The sequence below is a fragment of the Podarcis filfolensis genome, assembly GCF_964270895.1.
Source record: "Podarcis filfolensis genome assembly, chromosome: 8".
In the NCBI taxonomy this organism is placed as follows: Eukaryota; Metazoa; Chordata; class Lepidosauria; order Squamata; family Lacertidae; genus Podarcis; species Podarcis filfolensis.
In genome coordinates this window covers 72275738-72298773 of record NC_139611.1, presented here as the reverse complement: position 1 = coordinate 72298773, position 23036 = coordinate 72275738, and the positions used below count along the sequence as shown (strand labels likewise).

Genomic DNA, 23036 nt, shown 5'->3' with positions numbered 1-23036 from the left:
GCACAGCCCATAGAAAGCAATGGAGAAATCCCAGGATTTTACCCTGCCTGTTACTGAGCATCAGGCGCAACCATCCCCGAAGCAGATGTATCTTTCTGATTTGAGTCTTTTAATTTCGAGTGGGAAACTGATTTATTTGTTAAGACGTTGAAAGTGCGCCGTTTCTGCAGGCGCAAACTGAGCTCTGCCCTGGTCCGGGAAGAGGCTGGAGGGGACAACGCTACCGAAGCGACCTTCATTCCTGCAACCGGTGCGGCGTTTTGCAACTCCGGATTCTGAGTTTGGGGGATCCAAACCACTCCACGATCCCGCGTGCAACCTGCTGCGAGATTAACCGGAGGGGCGCAGTGCAGGGCTGGCGCGAGCCGGTTCTCAGCATCCAATAGTGGACTGTGCTTGCATACTTACACATCATGCCTATATAGCGCACAGGCGCCCCAGGAAACATCCTGGGAGCTGTAGTTTAAAGGGTGCTGGGAAGCATAGCTCTGCGAGGGGCAAAACTACAGTTCTCGTGGTTCTCTGGCCTGAGTGGGAAATGTGCTTTAATGTATGCACGCAAGCCCGTGCATCTACCACTGGAATTTGCACTGGCGGTGCTCCTTCAATGATTACAGGCTTCGTCCCTGCATGAAGCGACGCTCCGTCCATCTGACAAAGCGGGCTCTTAGCCCGCGAAAGCAAACGGCAGGAAGAAACAGGGCTCAGGCACCACAATTATGCAGGGACCACCTGTTCAGGCGCCACAATTATGCTGCCATGAATATGCCATGGGAGCATATTCACCCAGTGCTTTTCCAGCTGCATTGGTTGCCGGTGGAGTACAGGGTCAGATTTAAGGTGCTGGTTTTGACCTTTAAAGCCCTTCATGGCCTAGGACCCATTGTACCTACGGGACCGCCTCTCCCGGTATGCCCCACAGAGGACCTTAAGGTCCACATATAGCAACACCCTAGAGGTCCCTAAGGAAGTTAGATTAGCCTCAACCAGAGCCAGGGCCTTCTCAACACTGGCTCCGGCCTGGTGGAATGCTCTGTCTCATGAGACCAGGGCCCTGCCGGATCTGATTTCTTTCCGCAGGGCTTGTAAGAGAGAGTTGTTCCACCTGGCCTTTGGCTTAGAATCAGTTTGATTCCCTCCCCCTCTTTCTTTTTCCTTTCTCCTCCTATGAAGAGACTGCATCCTAATGTCTTAATGTTGTATCTTAATCTTTTAAATTGTATTTTGATCAACTTGTTTTTATTATGGGTTGTTAGCCACCCTGAGCCCGGTCTTGGCAGGGTATAAATTAAATTATTATTATTATTATTATTACTCGGGCCTCCAAATGCGGTTGGGGCTCCAGCTCCTCATCCAACAATCCGAAAACTCCCCTGCCCTAAGTCCCGGTTCCAAATAGGCTCCGGGTTGCAAAGCGGCAGCCTGGCCTACGACTCCCATCATTCGCCGCCCCGACCCCCGCCCCGCCGGCTACTTTCCCCGCCCCTTCATCTCTTTTCTCGAAAAGGACTACATCTCCCGTCAGCCTCTCTGCCAGCTTCCGGCAGCTTCTCCCGGAAGCGGCGAAGAGCAGCCTGGCCTTGTTAAGCTGAGAAATGGAGGAGATCGGGATCCTGGTGGAGAAAACGCAGGTAAGGGAGGCCGGGACGCGCGTCGTGGAGAAGGAAAGGCGGCGCCGGGCCGGATCTTCCTCCTTCGCCGTCCTCCCCCCACCCCGTCTCTGCTGCTTTGGGGCCGAGGCGGCGGTGCTGAAGCCCTAGAGGGCCGGCGGGGGACGGTCGAGGTGCCGAGTCACTGCGGGGCTGCTGGGGCCCTGGAGGAGCCGGAGGAGGACCGTGGCCTTTTCGCTCTTTGCCCCACTGGACCCCACTTCCCCCGGCCCCATAGAAAGCCCTGTAAGCAGCAACCCTGAGACAGGAGTCGGCCCCATTGGGCACAGGGGCGCAGGGAGGTGCCTTGTACTCAGTCAGGACACTGACTCAGTGCTGCTTGCACTGACTGGCAGCGGCCAGGCTCTCCGGAGTTTCAGGCAGGGATCCTCTCCCAGCCCTGCCTGGGGATCCAAACTGGGATTTTCTTCTGCACTCAAAACAGATGCTTCTCCCAAGGCTGTCAGCTAGTAGTAGGCCAGCTAGGTAGGTAGGTAGCCTCAAGGGGCATAGGCCTCAGAGGGGGGTGAGCAGTACCGGCCTCGGAGAGGCACAGTTTTTTTTTTTTAAATAACGGATTACATTTTTTTTACATCTTACGAATTCCCGATACGTGTTTCACTTGTACATTCTGAACCCGGTTTCTAGAACTTAGAAAAGCTTACATACGCTCAAGGGATGCTGCGGAAAAGAGGCTTCCAGTTGGCTTGGCAGCACTTGACCCGAAGGAGTGGGTGACAAAATTAGAAAAAGGGGGAAGGCACACAGAGTGATAGTTGGATGCGCCTGAAATGGAAGCTTTTTAAAAGAGACTTGAATTTTAACATCTCAGTTCACAAGGTTGTTAAAAATGATTTGTGTGCTAAAACATTTTCTTTTGTATTTGAGAAAGGCAATCAAAGATGGTTGTATTACTTATTCTTGCAGTTCAAAATACATTTATCGGAACTAAGTTTTTGTGCTTTCCAATTTTTCTACTAAACATGTTTCTGAACATTGAAGTTAGCATTTATTTATTTATTGTGTGGGTACAAGTAGTTGGCCTTGCCTACTGATCAAAATAATCTGGCACCAACACTGGCTTTACCACTGAGCTGTGGCCCTTCCCCTGTGGGACTTCTCTCTGGGTAGACACGTATTTAGGTTTCCTCTTTCAGGCTCCTGCTTTCCTTCTCCTGCTACATCCCATTCCATTGCTAATTAATCTTGATCTCGTTTAAAGTGTTGCCAAATCTTGGTTGTGGGTTTTTTCAGACTAAATGATTATTGTGGTTCGGCAGATGCTGGTGTTTCAGATGCTGACTTAAATGTAACAAACAAACAATTCAAAGTGTTGCTTTTGATCTATAAAGCCTTAAACGGCTCATGACTGCAATACTTCAAGGACCGCCTCGCCTCTCCCTATCTGAACCAACCCTGACCCTGTGATCATCATCAGAGGTCCTTCTTCACATTCCCCCTCCCTGCTGGATCCGGAGGGTAGCATCACAAGAATGGGGCCTTTTCAACAGTGGCTCCTCATTTGCGAAATGTTCTCCCTTTGGAAGCTTGCCTGGCACCATGGTTACATATCTTCAGGTGCCAGGCAAAAAGAGGTAATGATTGTCCCCTCTTCTGCTGTTAGAGCTTCTGTTAGAGGAGGGGGTACGCAACAGCATTGTGTTGCAGTCTGATTTGTGAAACAACAATAATTAATATCAGTGTGCTGATTTGGACTGTGCAAAGTGCTTGGTGGTTTATTGTCAGGGATAGGCAGGTGTCCAAAGGATGGGCAGAGAAGGATGATCCGGGAGAAAGGGCCAGCAATTTGTGGGGTTTTAGACCTCACATGAGGGGACGCGGGTGGCGCTGTGGGTTAAACCACAGAACCTAGGACTTGCTGATCAGAAGGTTGACGGTTCGAATCCCTGCGACGGGGTGAGCTCCCGTTGCTCGGTCCCTGCTTCTGCCAACCTAGCAGTTCGAAAGCACGTCAAAGTGCAAATAGATAAATAGGTACCGCTTCCGGCGGGAAGGTAAACAGCGTTTCCGTGCGCTGCTCTGGTTTGCCAGAAACGGCTTAGTTATGCTGGCCACATGACCCGGAAGCTGTACGCCGGCTCCCTCAGCCAATAAAGCGAGATGAGCGCCGCAACCCCAGAGTCGGCCACGACTGGACCTAATGGTCAGGGGTCCCTTTACCTTTACCTTAGACCTCACATGAGGCAAGGGGAAGAGGCCTGGCAGTCAGAGTCAGGAGAAGAGGAGGAGGAAGAAGAGTTGCATGAAGGCGCAGAGGAGGAATAGGCAGTCCCAGAGAGAGATGGGAGCTCTTAGAATCTCCTCTATCCCCTCTCCAGCTGTCTCCAAGGACAACAAGGGGCTTAAAGTGACAGGAGTAGCTGGAGATGCTACGCAGGAGAAGTTGTTTGCTTGTGCACACCACAAGGGTGTTTAAATGTGTTGAGGGAAGCATGGTCACACAGTTGCTCCAGCTGTCTGGGTTGGAGCACAGGTCTGAAGAAGGCAATGCCTAGCTAGCTGTTTAGCAGGAGCGGTGCCTGGGATTTTCGCCCCTTAGGAGCTGATATCGTGTTCTTTGCCAATAAAGAGCTAAACTTCCAGTCGCGTGTCCTCATTGCTGGGTTCGGGACATTTATTACAACTCGAAGAGGGGAAGTTTTTAGCACAACTATGCCTTTGGAATTTGTCCTAAAGTTGTCCTAAACTTGCGACATAGATACAGGTAGCAGAACTTGGCCTCTGATAAAACCTGCGTAGGAGGAGGCTGCAGCAAAACTTAATCTTTTTCCTGGACTGTTCCTTTGGCTTGCTCCCCTGTCATTCAGTCAGCTCAGTGGACTCCCAGCTTCCACCAGCTTGAGCCTGCATGGCTACGAATGACAGGCATTTTACTGCGGCAACATCTAGGGAGCCTCAGGTCCCCCAACTTAGCCAGGTGACATGTGCAGTGCAGGGGGTGAAAGTTTCCCAGATAACTCTACATTCTCATTTCTTTGTGTTCCCTGATTCTAGGATGAGCTTCCAGCTCTCTCCATCTCTAGGCCTCAGACTGGCCTCTCCTTCCTAGTTCCTGAGGCTGAGGATGTGGAGGACCTGTACAGCCGTTATAAGGTGAGCTACCTGGTGATCTTGTTCAGCTGTGAGGTTGTAGCGCTCTGTTTGTGGCGCTGGAGGGAACTGTTGTGTGGTCCTTCACTCTAGAACAGGGGTGGGAAACAGGAACGCGTTGGCAGGCTGGATCCTAAGCTCCCAGGATAGCTCAGTTGGTAAAGCGTGATTCTCTTAATCTCAGAGTTGTGGGTTCGAGCCTCATGTTGGGCAAACGATTCCTGCATTGCAGGGGGTTGGACAAGATGACCCTCATGGACCCTTCCAACTCTATGATTCTATGATTCCTTGGGAGCCACTTTGCTGGGTGGACAGGCCACTCCCCTGTCAATCACCTGACATCAGCATGTAACTCAGCTTCAAAGGAGAGAATCAGGACTGTGGGCTAAGTACCCTTGCTATTCTTTTGCAAACGCTGCCCATCAGTTTGGCTGCACTTGGGAATTCCTCGGTTCAGCTGATCCCAGAGGCATCTCAGTTGATCAGTGGTGCCTTCAAATCCTGCTTTCAGCAGGGATTAACTCCACTTCCATCCAGGAGCTCCCGAGCAGGACCAGTCTTTGGGGCTTGCACTTGGTGCCAAATTCAAAAGGTGCTGAATTCCAGCAGTGCTTGCCATGAAAAGAAATCGGGAGCACACCTTAAGCCTCCAGATTGTTTCTTTGCAAACACTTCACCACCTGCTGCATGCGTGACATCACATATGATGAGAGACCCGCAGGTCAAATATTCCCCATCACTGTTTGACAAGCTAGCAGCAGAGCCACAGAGGTTGCCATTATAGAGGCAAACTGGTGGAACAGTAGAAGAGTTAGGGGCACCATTGCTGCAGTGCCGTTTTTGACAGAAAGGTGCAAAGATGTGTTACAAATTGTTTCTGGCCTGCTCTGTCCGAATTAATTTTTTGTGGAATGTTAATACCTTGCAGAAATTAATTTATGCAATTTACTGCCACAAGGCAAGGTTGAATTGCATGTTGTGGATCATTATGAATGGGATCGAAAACAAAACTGCCATTATTGCAGTGTCTTTATGCAAATGTGACGGCACTGGGAATTCTGTGTACAGTTTGAGTTACTGCACTTTATATAACAAATGTCTTTGTATTGTTGGTCTCAGGTGTATGTTGTTGACTGGAGTGTGAATTAGCTGCTTAGGAATTACTGTTTTTTCTTAAGGACTAGGAAGTTGAACAGAAGAGATATTAAGGAGAAGCAGTAAGGGCATAGAGGCAGAGGTTCAGGTCTGTGGGGAAGGAGTATAATTATTCTACCTTTCTGAAAGTTTTCTCTGTGACTTTCTTTTTTTAAAAAATCGATATAATTCAGATTCTGCAGTATGTAGAAGATCTCACACTCTTAAGATCAAAATTCCCAACCTCCCTGGCTACACAGCTTGTCTGCTATAGTTGTAGTGTTGAGGGGGCAGTGGTGTGGATGCAGAAGTCTGTGCTCGCTGCATACAGAGAAGGGCTGTAGTTCAGTGGCAAAGGATCCGCTCTAAGTGCAGAAGGTCCCAGGTTCATCCCCTGGTAGGGCTGGGGAGAGACCTCTGCCTGAAACCCTGCAGAGCTGCTGCCAGTCAGGGTTGGCTAGATGGAGCAGTGCTCTGACTGTGTAAGGCACCTTCCTACGCGTTCCTATGATATCATGAGTGGTAATTCAGCTGGTGCAGAAGGAGGAGGTTTGAGGAGGATTTCGGTGTGCCCCCTGTAGAAATTGCAGCAAGAGCTGGAGTTCCTGGAAGTTCAAGAGGAGTACATCAAAGATGAGCAGAAGAACCTAAAGAAGGAGTTTCTGCACGCCCAGGAGGAGGTGAAACGAATCCAGAGCATTCCGCTGGTCATTGGCCAGTTCCTGGAGGCCGTGGATCAGAACACAGCCATTGTTGGTTCCACCACAGGTACAGTCCCTTCTTTCCTCCAGCCCATCTACCTGCAATGGGCCAGCTCCAGGTTTGAGGAGGCAGTGGACAAAGTCCGCTCTGGCAGGGGCCCTGCTCTGTTTGTGTGCCCCAGGTGGTGGTGGCGGCTAATAGCAATCATTTTATTCTGATCTGTACTGAACTGCCAAGGACTGCCATTCAGATTTCCCACAATGCCCCAAGTGACACAACACCAGGGGAATTGTGGGAAACTTAAATGGCAGCTAGACTCAGAGACCTGGCACTGCTCAGTGTGTGTGTGTGTGTGTGTGTGTGTGTGTGTGATTTGGGGAGGGCTGGAGAAGTAAAGGGAGGCAAGTATCATTGTTTGGCACTGCCAGGGTGCTGGGGCTCTGGCAGCTGCCCAGGGATGCCAAGTGTGGGCGCCAGCCCTCCCCTCCCCTTACATTGCAGCTTGAGAAAAAGAGCTGGCTTTTCTCCCTGGCAGCCTCTGTTTCCAGTCTTTTGTCTCATAAGTGTGTCTCCACTTCAGGCTCCAACTATTACGTCCGGATCCTGAGCACCATTGACCGGGAGCTGCTGAAACCCAACGCCTCTGTGGCCCTGCATAAACACAGCAATGCCTTGGTGGACGTATTGCCCCCTGAGGCCGACAGCAGTATCATGATGCTCACGTCAGGTAAGGCAAATCTTCCTTGGATCAGAGAGGTGAGCCCTGTTAATGGGCTGCCTATGGACAGGGATTCCAGGATGCCTTCAGTAAGAAGACAGCACTTGCTGTCTTCAGAGTCCTTGGTGTGGGGAACCTCAGACCCGCAAGTCCCAATTTGGCTTGCAAGGACATTCCTTGCAAACCCCACCTGCCTGCTACACACCTGACAGGCAGGTACTTGTATGACTGCGAAGGAACACTTGGGAGCTTAAAGTGAGCTCCTGGTTGTGCTTTCGCTGGAGCAAGCTGTGCTCGCACTGCCCATCAGATCCAGGAGCATGAAGCGGTTTACGTTGGAACTGCGGCTCCAACGGAGCTCCAGCATGTGCTGGCTGGGGCTGATGGGAGTTGGAGTCCAAAACAGCAGGCAGGGGTGGGGGGAAGGCTGCCCAAGGCTATGAAGACAAAGGCCCAGTGGAATCAAGGTGGCACTTGAAAGAATGTAGCAGGGTAGAAAGATCCAAGGGCAGGAAAACACCTGAGGTCCCGTCCCTTCTCTGAGCAGATCAGAAACCAGACGTGATGTATGCTGACATTGGTGGGATGGATATTCAGAAGCAGGAAGTGAGGGAGGCAGTAGAGCTGCCCCTTACCCACTTTGAACTCTACAAACAGGTACGTGATCTAAATTTCAATGCCGGAAGTATGTGCAGTGTGTGCACAAATAGGCGGTCATTCATGTATCTATAGTTATTTGCCACTTTTCCATTAGAAAGCTCGCAGTGGCTTGCTTCAATAACAGTGATCCTAGAAAGCTGCCATATACTGAGTCAGACCACTGGCCCATCAAGCTCACTATTTTCCACTGACTGGCAATGACTCTCAAGGGTTTCAGCTCAGGGACCTTCGCAGTGTTTTCTGGCGATGCCAGGAATTGAACTTGCAGCCTTCTGCATGCAGAGCAGAAGCTCTGCTGCTGCGCTACGGCCCTTACCCTTAATGGCTCCCATTAATATTTGTTTGCTTGGGACAGGAAGTGGGTGGGGTGGAATTGCAGAGAGAACTGCATCCTCCGCACTTCATCGCCTGTGTTCATTTTACAAAGAAGAAAGCACACGTGTTTTCTCCTGCCCTAGCTGGGTCGGTTGTCATCTGTATGATTGAAAAACACAGCAAAGGGAAACCTCCCTTGTTGCATGTGCTGGCAGCTATCAGTCCTGAGCCCCCACCTTCTGCCTTTTAATCTTTGGGCTGCTTTGTATAGAGAACATCTGTGCCTTCTTGCCAGTGGAGGGAGATCCCCAAGCAGAGCCTGAATTGATTCCTGGCTATTATTTCTGGATATTTTACATGGGTGCACACCAAGATTTACTCATGCATGCCCTTCTCAGTGCTTGGACCAGCCCTTAGCCCAGTCGGTGCCCAATGCAACAACATCATTGAAGCAAAATCTGGATGTGGTTGGTGCATGGATGGGAGGCTTCTGGGTGTAGCGGCTGGACCATCTAAGGCAGGGATGGGGAACCTGTGGCCCTCCAGATGTTGTGGAACTTGACTCAGAGCAGCAGACTCAAGCAGCAACTTGGAAGTGGGGTTTTATTCTGTTGAGAGATGTGACAAGGGCCCTTGAGATGGCCTATTTTGTTGTTCTTTTCTCACCTTTCGTCCCTTTTTTCAGATCGGCATTGACCCTCCACGGGGGGTGCTGATGTACGGCCCGCCTGGTTGCGGGAAAACCATGTTGGCCAAAGCAGTGGCTCATCACACCACAGGTGAGCAAGGCACCAGTTCTCTTGCCTTGGACACGTCACTACTCTGTTGGGTGTAGGTTTGCTGGCATCCCTTGGTCTTCCCAAGGCGGTGGCCCCGTTAAGATGGGTTTCCCTGGGAGACCGAGGGATGCCAAAGGAGCTGGGTCTAACTCTGCCTTTCCCTCCAGCTGCCTTCATTCGGGTAGTAGGATCCGAGTTTGTGCAGAAGTACCTGGGCGAGGGGCCGCGCATGGTGCGGGATGTCTTCCGCCTGGCCAAAGAGAATGCCCCAGCCATCATTTTCATTGACGAGATTGACGCCATTGCCACAAAGCGCTTTGATGCCCAGACTGGAGGTGAGTTGGTGACGGGGGGAAAGGGGGCAGGGGGGCAGGGCTCCTGGGCAACTGTGGCCACCTGAATAGAGGGAAGAACTAGGGAAGAGCAGCTTACATATGATCGGTAAAAACAGGACAGTCCTTGCCCATAGGATTACAGTCTTAACAGACGCAGCATAAAAGGAAATGGGATGGGGGAGGGAAGAGGAAAGCAAATGAACTTATTAAAGTTGTAATGACCAGCAGGAATAGAAACTTTTCAGGGACAAGGAGCAAGGGGGCTGGGCTGTCATCAGAGCTAGTGCAGTAGTCCTGCTTCCCAGTCTCTTCCTCTGCTGTAGCCTCAAATATATTTGGGAAATACCACCTGGAGGAAGTTGCTTTAACCTTTCACCAGCTGCTCCAACCCCCTTGACTAGATCCACACACACACACACCCCAGCTGATAAAAAGAGCCAGCAAGCGATTGGGGAAATGGTGAAGTTCCCTCTTCTGTATTAGGCAGCAAATATAAGTTTGGGAATCCTGCGTTTGCTGCGTAACCCCTAGTTTCTGCCTGAGTCCTGGCGGCTGGGTAGGGCTGCTGCAATTCCTGCTGCCTCCTCTAGGTGTTGCTCCGACCTTGCAGTGTCACAATGTGCTAGAACCCTGGGCTTCCGTAGTTCTTTGTCGGTTGAACATAGTGACCTCTGCATATGGTTGGCCTATGAGAGCCAGACGACAAACTTGGCCCAGGTGAGCCTATGCTTCTGCTAGGGGGGAATATATTTTTTTTCCAAATTCTTCAACTTGGGTGAATTGGGCATATTTTGTGCGGGCGATCACCTTATTTTGTGCAGTCGGGGTTGCAAATCTGGATTTGTTGAGCAAGAAATAGGATGGCAGCTGGGTGTGGAAGAAGCAGGGAGGGTTAGAAGGGCTGTAAGCTCAACAGTAGGGCATTCACCTTGCATGCAGAAAGGTCCCTGGTTCAATCCCCAGCAATGGAAATGGGCAGAGACCACTAGAAGTCCTTGCTTTTCTGTCCTTGTATACCAGGGATGGGGAAACAAATGGCACCCAACTGCACACGAGAAGGAAGGAGGGTGGCAGCAGACTGGGAGAAACTTCACATTTTACAGAAATGGGAAACATACCCAAGGCTGAGGGTATCCCAAAACAGCCCAGTAAACCCTGAGCATACTTAGCAGCCTGGGGGGTAGGTGAGAATGGAAAAGTATATTGGCAGACTGGAATGGTGTATCCTGTAAAAGGATATGGCTGTCTGATTAGAATGCCAGACAGGCAGACTCTATACCGCAGCATCTTGTTTGTGGGTCTCGTATCCTCCAAACAGTCTTTTCTCTGCAGTAATGAGGACTTGAAACTTGGACAGCTGTATAAATCCTGAGGTTCTCTGAATCATGGCTTAACAGGCCAGTGTGGTGCATTCCAGGCTTGCACAATATCCCTGAAGATGGGTTGGTAGCGCAAAGCAGCTTTGGGTATGGCAGCGAAAGGAAAGGGCAGCTCTCTCTTCCAGGGCGCACCAGCTGATAAATTTGTTGGTCTTTCTACAGCTGATAGGGAGGTTCAGCGCATCCTCCTGGAGCTACTCAACCAGATGGATGGCTTTGACCAGAATGTTAACGTCAAGGTGCGTGTGTTGGGCAGCAGCAGGGGGTGGAGGTGGGCAAGGGGAAGGGTTGAGTGGCATAGAAAGGCAATTCCCCTCTTTAGCATAAGCTCTGGATTTAAAGCAAAGATGGGGAAAGCTGTGGCTCTCTAAATGTTGTCGAACTACAACTCCCATCACCCCTCAGTTTTGGCCTGGGCCCCTTGGGAGTTGGAGTCCAGCAACATCTGGAAGGCCACCAGTTTCCATCCCTGCCTAAAGGGTTCCAACAAATGTTGGCTTTTCTCCACTTAACTTACCAAACTCAAATTCACAGTCTGCCCGAGCCTCCCATTATTTTTTTGCATCAAGAAGTTGGGTTTAATGGAGTTCTCTCTTGGTTCCCTTCTAGGTGATAATGGCCACGAACCGAGCAGACACCCTGGATCCTGCTCTGCTCCGGCCAGGCCGCCTAGATCGTAAAATTGAGTTTCCCTTGCCGGACCGGCGCCAAAAACGGTTGATCTTCACCACCATCACCAGCAAGATGAACCTGTCTGAGGAGGTGGATCTGGAGGATTGTATCCTTCCGGACAGTGCAGTGGGAAGAAATAGGTGGAGGGCAGGGGGACTAGAAGAATGGCCAATGAGCTGAGCTTAAGAGATGTTTTGTTTGTGTGTCGCCCCCCCCCCCTTGACCTACTAACAGAATAAAGTTTCCTGAATTTATTTCTTGTCTTTTAAAGTTGGATGGTAAAATACCCCTCTTTACCCACCAATCCTTCTGGCAGTGAATATGAGGAGCAAGCTGATGCTATAAAGCCAGGGCAGGAAACCTGCGGCTGTCCAGAAGTTGCTGAGCTATAACTCCCATCATCCCAGGCCATTGGCCACAATGTCTGGGGATGATGGGAGCTGGGAGTTCAACAACATCTGGGGGGTCACCAGTTCTTTATTTAATGCTGTTAAATAAAGGGGAGTGAAGAGCAAGAGGCCAGTTGGACTGTTTGTAACCGTAGCATCCTCGAGTACAGGGGTTGGCTGCTAGGGTGTACCTGTCGCCTGACTATTTTGCCAGCTCCCGCTGCCAACCTCCTACTTCCATGGAAAGGGTTGCATCGCACCTGGCAGGTGCTCCCCTTGGCAAAAAAATTGCAAAATTAGCAGCTGCTGATCATCCCTCTGACACTTTTCTCATTTCAATGGGAAAGGCGGCAGCTCCCAATGGGGGATTTTGCAATTATATAGGCCAGTCTTCTCCCCTTTTCTAGAATGGCCACACAAGGCCCATTTGCTCCTGCTCTTTCCTTCACTCTTTCTTCCAGACGTGGCACGGCCGGATAAGATCTCAGGAGCTGACATCAACTCCATTTGCCAAGAGGTTAGTATCGCACGTTAGACAGCAGTTAGTACTCCCCCTTTTTTAAGTTTTTACTTCCTGCTGATGTTACCCGTTCATGCTTTCTCCCTTCCTTCCTGTCTCCTTAAGGCTGGCATGCTGGCTGTCCGGGAGAACCGTTACATTGTGCTGGCCAAGGACTTTGAGAAGGCCTACAAGACTGTCATCAAGAAAGACGAACAGGAGCACGAGTTCTACAAATAAAAAGATGGGAGAAGCAGGATGGAGACGGAGGTGGTGGTCTCAGTCTGTGGGGGGCGGGGGCATTTTTGGTATCTCTGGTGTTGGTGTGTGAGATTTATCCTGTGAATAAATAATTACCCAGGACTTTAGTTGCTCCCTTCTTCGGTGGGGATACGAGATTACCCTCGCCTTAAGACTCAAACCCCACCAACACCACCCACAGTTTATTCATGGCCACCTCTTATGTAGCATTTGTTCCTAAGCCTAACAGGGAACACTGTTAGTTGAGTTTTCTACAGGGGTGGCCAACCTTTTTTGGGGGTGCTCAAGCCCCACATTCACATTTTGCTAACCCTTCTGGGGGTTGCATGCCAGGAGCAGGTGAAGCCACCTCACACTTGAGCATGCACACTTTCAGATGATCAATTCGATAATTGGGGAAAGGGAAGGTTTCATCACCACCACTGCACTGGGCTTTCCCCACCTCCTCCTTTATCTCTTTGCTTTCGCCACCTAAAGCAAAGGATTCTTTTCAGGGGGAAGCAAAACAAATTGCTTCAGGAGCCAAATCAGACCCCTGAAAAGTGGGGTGGTGGTAGCTGGCTCTGTTCTCCAGCGGTGAAAGTAAGGGTATGGAGAGATTTTAGCTCCATGATGGAGCATGCACTTGGCAGGCCAAAGGTTCTGGGATCGGCAGTTGAAATGGGCAGGGAACCTCTGGCCCATGTTCCAGTCTTGCTCTTGCTAGGGGGTCCCGTTTGTCTTTTCAGAATAGGGAGATGAGCACTGCAGTGCTCAGTGGTGGGAGAGCACAGCATTTCCATGCGTTTAAAAGTGCCCAAAAGGTCTTGTGTAGACAAAGGCGCTGCTTCCTCCTCCGGTCTGAGCTGCTTTGGACATCATTTGTCAGCAGAGGGAATCTCTTCACCCTGAACAACACGGCGGCCAGTTAAATAAAGACAGGAATGGATTTCCCCCCTCCGAACGGTTTTGAAGAGGCACGGAGTGCAGCAAGGTGTGGTAACAGCTTGTAGTTGAAGCCGGTACTTCAAAAGGATGCCCCTTTTAGATTTTTTAAGAGCTTTTTATTGCAACGCCAAAGTGACACCTGAAAAAGGATCCTGCTCAGTATGCAGCAGCGGCTGCTTGTTCTATTTTCATGTTGTCCAACCTGCAGCTAAAAACAATAACAAAAACAGACCCCTGTCCAAAAGAGATGCATCTGCACAGCATTTGCTCTCCCATCTCTCTATGTCATGGGTAGGCAAACTAAGGCCTAGGGACCGGATCCGGCCCAATCGCCGCCTAAATCCGGCCCAGCATGTTTTTACATGAGTAGAATGTGTCTAAAATGCATCTCGGGGGGGTATTTGTGGGGCCTGTCTGGTCTACATGAGTAGAATGTGTCCTTTTATTTAAAATGCATCTCTGGGTTATTTGTGGGGCCTGCCTGGTGTTTTTACATGAGTAGAATGTGTGCTTTCATTTAAAATGCATCTCTGGGTTATTTGTGGGGCGCCTTATATTTTATCCCAATACAGTAGTCTGGTACAGAAAAACGGTTTCTTAAATGTTACGCCAGTCCCTTGAAGGAGTCAATCCTTGAACGGAAAGGTTTTTAAAATATTGCATTACATGTGATAACTGGCTTACAAATACGAGGAGGCCTGTGTTAAGAACCACAAAGGTTTGAGTATATGTTTGCTGTTAATGCCATTATCACCACCTGCTTTCTGCATTTTGCTCCCTTCTGACTGTTTACAATCTCCCTCCCTGAATCATGTGTAAATATGTCTAACTCAGGATAATGCTTCACACACCTGATGAAGTCCACAACACCTCATGCTGCGATACATTTATTAGTCTTAAATATGCTGCAAGACTCTTAGGAGTGTTTGCTGCAGCAGACTTAAATGTGACCTTGTGCCTGTAGCTCTTTGAAGGGGCTGTGGAAGGCAGGAGCCCAAGCAAAGTGACGCCTTCCCCAATAACTTAACAGTTACAGAACATGTTGTTCTTTCTTTCTTCAAAGGATGCAGGCTCCCTCACTAACATTGGCATATACATGGTAAAACAAAGAGGCGATAAAAGACTCAGGAATATTAGAACCCATCTTGTCCAAAATCCTGTTTTCACAGTGGCCAAACAGATGCCTCTAGGAAGACCTGAGAGCGACAGCAACACTCCCCACTTGTGGTTCCCGTAGGGCTGTGTGCACAAACCTGGTTCCAGCCCTGAATCAATTTGAGGGTTGGCGCTTCTGTTGCATCTTCCTCGTCCCCTATACTGTGAAGGGCAGCAGGGCCAATCCCGCTGAGCTCTGCTCCCCAGCGTGTTCTCTGGGGCATGTGGTGAAGCAGACCCCTAAAGCCTGCAGTATTGCACCCTGTGTTCTCCCGCTGCTGAGCAGAAGCTTCAGTCCTGTTCAGTTTGACAAATGTACCTGTGTTCCCTTGCTGGGAGCAGGTGTGCATGGCTAAAAGGTCCTTCCTGCCCGACACCCTGCACCCTGACACTCCTGGATCACTCCAGGAGACCCTGGAAAATTGGGTTATCTAACTCAGCTGGGGATTTAGAATTTGGCATAATTTGGGGCACAGACCTAATTCCCAGGGAGGCCTACTAATTCTCTGACAGTGTAGGTTAGAAACATTGATAGCCTTATTCCCTGCAGGTGTATCTACCCCTCTTTTAAAGCCATTTGAGTCAGTGGCCATCGAGGCATCTTGTGAGAGTGAATCCCATCATTTATAACTGCACAGAGTGAAGAAGTACTTGCTTTTGTCCTGTCCTGAATCGTCCTTTTCCATGCAAACAGTGGGTGATTTATTAACGGAAATGTGGGGGGTGGGCAGGAAACAAGTCGATCTGTTCTGTCAAATGCCCGGAGGAAACGGTGCGTTGCTGGCGTAATGCCAATATGCCGTGTGCCCGTGCACCATGGATGTCTGATAAGCTTCCAGGCAAATCTCGACTTGTGTTTACTTTGGGTTTATTGGCTTGCAAAGCAAACATGGTTCCATGTTCACTTTTCTTTTGGGACTGAAGGGACACGTGCCGGGCAGAAGCAGAGCCAGGATCTTCCTGCTCATCCAATTCTGCATTTGACCACCAGCTCCAAACTCCCACCGGCCATTCTGATGGGTGGTTGGGAAGCAGGCGCCCCCGATCTGGAGGGCCACAGGCTGCCCAAACCTCTCTTTTAAGTCCTTGCACAATGCCTTTTATTTCAGCTGCAGTCAAAAGTGGTGCTGTCCGGATTTTGGTTGGACTACATTTCCCACCAGCCCAGGCCAGAAAGGCCAAATGAGGGTAATGGGAGTTATAATCCACAAAGCCTGGAAGGCCCCCCCATTGGCTACCCCTGCTTTTATCTGGAAGCGTTACTAGTGGATTTGAGGGGAGCCTTTTTTGCAGAGGACGAGAATATGAGGCTTGTCCTTGCCTTTTGTGTTTGTTTCTTTAAATCAAGGAAGTAGATGCACACTCCCAAGAATGAGCATAGCTCACAAAGGCAACAGCCACAGAATGCAGAGTGTCCGTTGGAAAAGGAAAACGGAAAAACGAGTGGGTGTCGGGTAGAATGGTTGCCTTGAGCTCTTTCAGTTTATGTAATCCCAGTGGAGGAGATGGCTGGGCAGCTGGCACAACAAAGGAGAAACAAGCCTTACTAGGAGGTGAGGTATATTACTACAGGCCCCACCTGTTGCTTTAGCCTCTGGACCTAGAGATATTACTCCCACACCTGTTTTCCCCCCTTACTTGAGGTGTGTGGTGAACTTTCTGCCCTCCAGATGTGGCTGAACTACAACTCCCACTGTCGCCAGCCATTGGTCATGTTTGCGCGGGTTGATGGGAGTTGTGGTTCAGCAACAACCCCAGGCGTTTGGCTGATTTGACATCCGATGCCCTTTTAAATGTATTGCGGAAGTGGGGGGATTATTGGTTTGCCGTTGTTATTTTTATTATGCATTTTGTTGTTTTTATTTTGCAATTTTTTTGTTGTGAACAAAATTTAACAAATTTAAACAACAACATTTGGAGGGACAAAAGGTTCCTGCACCTCACACTTCAACGCTGCTTACTGTTTGGGGGTTTTTTGTGTTGGTGGGGGTTGTTCTTGCTCATTTTGCTGAATGGGGTTCTAGACGTTTGCCACAGACGGCACCACTGTCTGAGGTTTTACAACGTGATTTATTTATTTACAGTGTTTTTCACACACACACACACACACATACACACACACACACACACACACCTTTTAGCAGAAAAGACTTTTGGATCAGCTTACAAAAATAAGTCCTAAGACAGGCCCTGCTTTAAGACAATTTAAAAGGATATGGCACATGAGGAAAAGGCGATGGGAGGGAGGAGGGGAAAGCAAGTTCTAGTGCAAGTTTTTTGGAAGTTGTGGCCAATGGCTGTGGCAGTTTGGGCAGTTTTGATAAAGGGCAGCTCCTCCCCTGAAACACTGTTCTGCCCCCGCCAGATCAGATCCAGGAGCAAAGCTGGTGACGATGTCTAGGTCAGGAGGACACAGCATCTCCTGCCACACAGCTCTTCCCTTCGATAACTGGCTTGAAAGCAGCGATAATCCTCAGAGAAAGGGTGCTTGATGGAGATACTCTCCTCCCTTGCCAATATCAGTAATTACTGTTGTGAGCAATAAAAAGAAACACACTTCAAAAAATTCCCTCCTCTCACAAGATCCTGGAAAAAACGTTTTAAGAAAACAGGATCTGGTGTTTGCAAATGTTAAAAAAGTGGATGCTCAGCCCCCAAAGTGTAAAAATATGCTATAAAAAAACCCAACTACTTCAGTGGTTTCTTCGCCTCCTATATTTGTTCATTTGTTTATCTACCGGTATCTATTTGGGCTTCCCCTGGGCATCAGGTTAGTCACTTTGAGAACATGAGGTGCTGGGGTGAGATGGACCTGTGGCTTGACACAGAGGGTCTTTTCTTATGATCTAATTTTTAAAATGTCTACCCTCACTTTTTGACTGCAAAGCTCCCACCCCCACCCCCCGCAACAGCTTGCAATACATTAAAAAAATGGACGGTAAGATAAACAAAAAAGCATAAAACATAGTCGATATCAGAATGCTAATACTGGAGCCCAAACTAAAATACCATTCAAGAACCTAAGCAGGCCCATCTAGTTCAGCATCCCGTTCTCACTGCTAGTGGAAGCCAAATAAATAAAGCAGATGGGGCAAAACCATGTACAGTACTGTAGTTGTTCTTTCCATGCATATTCTTTTTCTCCTTGGGAAGCTGAGCGTTTATCTGATGTCAAATTCAGATCGTGTAATTATAGTTGCTTGGAAGGTCTTGTGCAACAAACCCTCATCCCCAAAAGTCAAAGTGTGGGAACTGTATGGGATAAAGCTTGCTCTGATGCAACATCGCCAAACCTACACCACCTAATCTCCATGTAAACAAATCAGCATGACTGCTCAATAAGCAGGTAGCCTGGAAGTGTCACTGATGCCAATACTCAATAGGCTCTGTGCCCTTGTAGCAAGCTTTGAGCCAACCCAACCTCCAAAGGTAAGGAGGCACGGAGCAAAGCCTCTAATGCTGAATGTACCTGGTTGGCAGAGTTGCCTTTCAGGGCCTGCTAACCTTTTTCAACCAGGAGGCACATCAGTAATTCCGAGAAAGTGCTATAGGTGCGTTACAAAATGGCTGCCATGGGGGGGGTGACGAAGCACAAAATGGCTGCTGCGGGCATGGGGGCACAAGTGCGAAATGGCTGCCACATCTGAAAGGGCATGAAAAGAGGCACTAGCGCAAAATGGTGTCAGCATGCCCCTGCATAAATGGGGGGGGGGGACCGTATCACCCGCAAGGGCCCTGACTCAGAGAGATGCTCTTTGTGTCTTTCCTCTGGGCCCATCTTAGGCAGTCACATTCAAAAAGTACAATGGCTGCACAAGCTGTTTCTGTGTGTGTATGACGTACTGGCTCCACGTTTGAGGAGACCCTCTGGGCAAAGTGCTCTGGCGGACCCCCCTCTTCTATTAATGGGCTCTGGCAGGCTTAGCTGATAGCACCATGTTGCAAGTCTAGGGGCATTGTAGGAAATTTAAATAGGCCTAGTTGCCTTGGCCTGCTTGGAGTTACTAGGCCAGAAAATTATTTTAAGGGGGGAATCCAGAGCACATATCAGCAACCCAAGGAAGGCAGGTGCCAGACTGTATATGTGTGTGCCTGTGTATGTAGTAGAGGAATTCTATTTGTTCCGAAACAAAATTGTGCCATTTCAATGCTGGGAAATTCACTTCCCCTACAATGACCTCAAAGACAATGTCTGGGCAGCTCTCCCACGAATGAGTACTGTACATTTATTGCACATTTTAAAATTCCATCATTTGGAAAGACCCTGCGTTTGTCTACCACCATGAAATGAGTCAGGAGGCTTGTGTGTGCCTTGGAAAGGGTGCTTGTTTTGAAAAGCGCACCAAAAATGTTTAACTATTCCTAGGAGTACATAACTGCTTGGCAAGGGAAGGACACAAGTAGCTGATCCAGTGCATACCGCAAAGTGCATGGCTGCATGCTGGAAGTGCAGTGATGTCATATAAACAATGGCTAGAGGAAGTAGGTTTGGATGTGGGTTCCGGTTCCATTTAAGACATCATCTGCACATAAGGAGAGGCAGTTGTCGGATAATGACAGCTTAAAGAAGCAATACAATTGTCTAGCAAAGAATGTTTACATTCCTTTTGAGAATAAAAAAAAAAAAAGGAAAATGTAGCATCATAAGTTTGATTTGGAATGGCTGACCCTTAATGCTGAAAATGCTGTATTTGTGGACTTATTTATATAGTGCCATGAATTTGCGAATTCATGGCACTATATTACAGGCCTCTGCTTCTAGGAGCCTACAATTAAAGTTCACAACTGAGGAAGAGGGAAATGGGGAACAGGCAACACTCAGCGGAAGAGCATTAGTGATCAGTCCCTGGCATTGCCTGATGTTCTGCAAAGCCTCTACCAGTCAGTAGTAGTCAATGTGGTGCCCTCCAGATGCTGGGACTAGAGCTTCCATCACCCTTGATCATTAATCATGCTGGTGTAGCCTAATGAATTTTTCATTTACAACATCTGGAGGGCACCATGTTGGAGGGCACAGTTGGTAGAGCATAAGTCTCTTAATCGCAGGGTTGTGGGTTCGAGCCCAACGTTGGGCAAAAGATTCCTGGATTGCAGGGGGTTGGGCAAGATGACCTTGGTGGTCCTTTCCAGTTCTACGATTCTGTGATTCTATGAAGGGCAGTGGTTTCACTGTGTAAGGCAGCTTCCTAAAAGGAGGGGTTCACTGGGGAAAGAGGCATTTATTTCACTTAGTTACAGTGGGTTATGGAGACTAAGGAATTAATGTGTCACCCACACCCACCTCATTCCCGGCAGTGGAGGTTCGCTAATTGCTGGTGTCAAACCATTCCTGGAGACTCAGTTTCTGTGGAATAAAGGGCAAGCAGTTGCTTCTGCTTTTGAAACCTGGTCTTCTAACTACCGTATAACTAAATCTGAGATCTTGTTGATGCATTTTTAATGTTAAGCATTAACTATCCAGAAACAATAGTGTTACACCTTGCGCAGGCACATACTCTCTGTCTTCCTCCCAGTCTTGCAGCAGACTCCATAATTGGGCAAATATCCAAAGCATAAGATTTATTTATTTTTTAAAAATGGATTCTTCTCCCGAGCTGCGCAGCAAAGGCAGCCAGGAATTCTGATTCCACCGAAGGAAGACATGCGCTGCCGTCCCACTGATTCGCTCAAGGTCAACGCGACTCCCCAGGCCTGCCTGATCATTTCCCCCGCCCGCAACGTTTTGGGAGCGGAAGAACCCAGGAGTCCGGGCTGCCAGCCCCGGTCCGCTAGACCCCTAACTTTCTCTGGCCCTGGCCAGGAACTCAGCTTCCCAGATCCACTTCCTGATCCAGAAACGAACCCCACGAGAACCCAGCCTGCTTTGCCAGCCTAACTAGGCCGCTCCCCCCTCTTTATTGGGGTGCGTGCGTGCGCGGAATAGAGCGGACCCAGGAGTCCCGGCTCGGCTCCCCGCACCCCCCGCCTCCTCTCTGCTCTGGTCCCTCCCCCTCCGGCTTGCCTTCGCTGCCGCGCTGCGCGGGGCTGGAGCCGCCGGGGGTGCGCGCAACGAAAGGGGCGGCCGCCGCCGCCGAGGAAGGAGGAGGGCGGGGAGGGACGGAGGGAGCGCGGGGCCTGCCTCTCCTTCCTCTTCCTCTGCGCGGCACCAGGGCCGCCGGCCGGGACCAGCGCTCGCCTCTCCATCCCGGCCGGGCGGGGAGGGGGGAGCCGCCCGCCCCGCCGCCCGCCTTGGGCTATGTTCGAGTAAGGAAAGCGCGGCGCGGGGGGACCGGGGTGCGTGGCCGGCTGGCGGGAGGGATCGGCGGCGAGCGATGCCGGCCGCGTCGGGAGCGGGAAGGAGAGCCAGGATCGCGCCGAGGGAGGACGGCTCTTGGCTGCAAGCAGGGGAGGTGGGGGGATCGGGGCTGGGAAAGGAGGCGACCGTCTCCTCCTCCTCCGGGCTTGTGCCCGCTCTCCCATCGCTTCGGAAGCCGGACTGGCCACTTGTCAGCTGAGAGGCGGAGAAGGATGGATGGAGGCAGAGGGATGGACACAAAGGAGCTGCCGGGAAGGAGGGAGACGGCGGGTGGCAATGGAGGGTTGTGTTTGCGTGGGACCCGGGAAACGGGTTTCTTTCTCCCTCCCTCTCTCTTCGCGGAGGTGCAGATCTTCCAAAACACCCGGCGGGGCGGAGGAGCAAAACCCTCGGCTCCTCTGCCTTAATCTCCGGAAGGCGCTGGGGGAGAGGGCTGCGCGCGCGTGCGTTTGCAAGCTCTTTTTGGAAAGTCTTGTAGGATGGGGGGGCGGGGGGAGGTTTCAGATCGGTCAGCCCACCCCCCCCCCCCGCTGCGCTCCGATTTCTCCCACCCACTCCCTTTGCTACAGGTGCGTGTTTATCAGCGTCTAGTTCTCACGGTGTGACATCAGTCTGTGTTCAGCAGTGGTAGCAGCGTGGTCTTTGTAGCGCCATCGTCGGGGAAGCCTTTGTTCCGCGTGTCCCTTCACGCATTTACGTGTGCTTGTGTGTGCATATGGATGCAAAGAGGAGGGGGCTTGAGATCCCATCCCCCACTGCAAAAACTGATATTCTCCATCGCAATACTGGAAAGTGTAAGGGTGCAGGGAGAGTCGCCCGTTGTTCTCCCCTTCATCTCCTTGGGGAAGGGGTTGATGAAGGCGAGACTTGGATTGACAGCTGTGCGGAAGGGTAAAGGGCAGCAGTAGCTCTTGGCCCATCTGGGAGTTAGAACATAATTCTCTGGCCTCTGCTGACTTCTTGGGCTTCTGTGTTTGTGTATAAACGAATAATAATAATGCCTGTGCTAGCAGACACACACACACACACACACGCATGTGCCTTGTGATTAAATGGGGGAAAGTTGGAACCAGGATCTCCTGAGATTCCTTCTTTACTCTGGGGAGGTATTTGTCAGTGGCTTTTTAGTAAAAGGAACAGCCTTGTGTGAGGTTCTTCATGATTGGGCTTTTAAGCTAAGGATCTTTTAATTTCAATATACTTTTTTTGGAGTACAGGAAAGTAAAGGGAATCCCTTGAGAGGTGTGTGTGTGTGTGTGTATGTTTTCTTCAAGCTTCTAATTTAAGTGCTTGTGGTTAAAGCGGTTTTACAAATTGGTTTTACAAAGTTCTGATTTTATTACTTCAATATTTTAAAGGCCAGTCTTATGATATTGAGAATATGGAGATTATAGGACTAGGGGGTAAGAAAGTAATAAAATATTACATTTGGCCCCAATACAAGTTTTTCAACTCATGCTGGAGTAACCAACATGGTGCTATCCAGATATTTCTGGATTGCAACTCCCACCAGCCCTGCCCATTGGCATATGGAGACCACCATGGTGTTATAGGTTAGAGTCTTCTGATGATCCAGACCACTGAGTGTCACAAGCAGAAAATAGGATTCCTGATGACCAGGTAGTAACAGGTTACTTAAATAAGTGAGCCAAGTTTCGAACGTCAGACCAATAAACAAATGCGGTGTATATCCAAATGGATCTGGAAGAAAGTGTTTTTTTAAAAAACCCCTAATAAATAGATTAGATCCTGAACATAAAGGCAAACCTATCGATTGAGGTTCATTTCACCCATCACAGGAAAAAACAAGTCTCTTCATTTCTAGTGTGGATAATATACTTTCTGTACCATCTGAAGGTCATTTGGATGCCTGAAAACACACAGAACATGAACTCCTGGTAGTCAAAAGACATTCACACTATAGAAAGGTCACAGTTGCCTCATGGATCTCATTGACATTAGTGAGTTATCAGGGAGGTTCCAGATGAAAACTTCTGAAGTATCTTTCCTTACATGAACCGTAGGTTAAAACCACAGGGTTTAGCCCTGAATTCCT

At 49.6% G+C, this 23036-nt stretch overlaps 3 protein-coding genes across 4 annotated transcripts in view; all 3 read left to right on the top strand.

Annotated features, from left to right (window-relative positions):
• LOC310769052 (membrane-spanning 4-domains subfamily A member 4A-like) overlaps positions 1 to 23036 on the top strand; it is a 639318-nt gene that overhangs the window by 58605 nt on the left and 557677 nt on the right. The gene's annotated exons all lie outside the window — the stretch shown is intronic.
• Positions 1476 to 12605, top strand: PSMC4 (proteasome 26S subunit, ATPase 4). Its single transcript, XM_083627596.1, has 11 exons — positions 1476 to 1631; positions 4665 to 4763; positions 6476 to 6662; positions 7177 to 7323; positions 7862 to 7971; positions 8975 to 9068; positions 9236 to 9403; positions 10945 to 11021; positions 11392 to 11560; positions 12305 to 12360; positions 12469 to 12605. Exons 1-11 carry the CDS (start codon positions 1596 to 1598, stop codon positions 12580 to 12582), a joined length of 1257 nt encoding a protein of 418 aa, XP_083483722.1. The 5' UTR covers positions 1476 to 1595; the 3' UTR covers positions 12583 to 12605.
• GRAMD1A (GRAM domain containing 1A) overlaps positions 16082 to 23036 on the top strand; it is a 50873-nt gene continuing 43918 nt past the window's right edge. Inside the window, exon 1 of one of the 2 annotated variants that reach the window (XM_083627122.1) lies at positions 16082 to 16238. Coding sequence is in view for 1 of the 2 variants with exons in the window: in XM_083627121.1 (XP_083483247.1) it covers positions 20921 to 20928 (8 nt within the window). In the remaining variant the exon portion in view is untranslated. Of the gene's footprint in view, positions 16239 to 20785; positions 20929 to 23036 lie in introns of those variants that run through there. The other variant, XM_083627121.1, reaches the window with a different exon arrangement.

What these genes read in the sequence shown, in the direction of transcription:
- PSMC4 (XM_083627596.1), top strand. Translation starts at nt 1,596, where the DNA reads ATGGAGGAGATCGGGATCCTGGTGGAGAAAACGCAG. An exon ending in TCCTGGTGGAGAAAACGCAG is followed by an intron (nt 1,632 to 4,664) that starts GTAAGGGAGGCC and finishes CCCTGATTCTAG; the next exon opens with GATGAGCTTCCAGCTCTCTC. An exon ending in ACCAGAATGTTAACGTCAAG is followed by an intron (nt 11,022 to 11,391) that starts GTGCGTGTGTTG and finishes GTTCCCTTCTAG; the next exon opens with GTGATAATGGCCACGAACCG.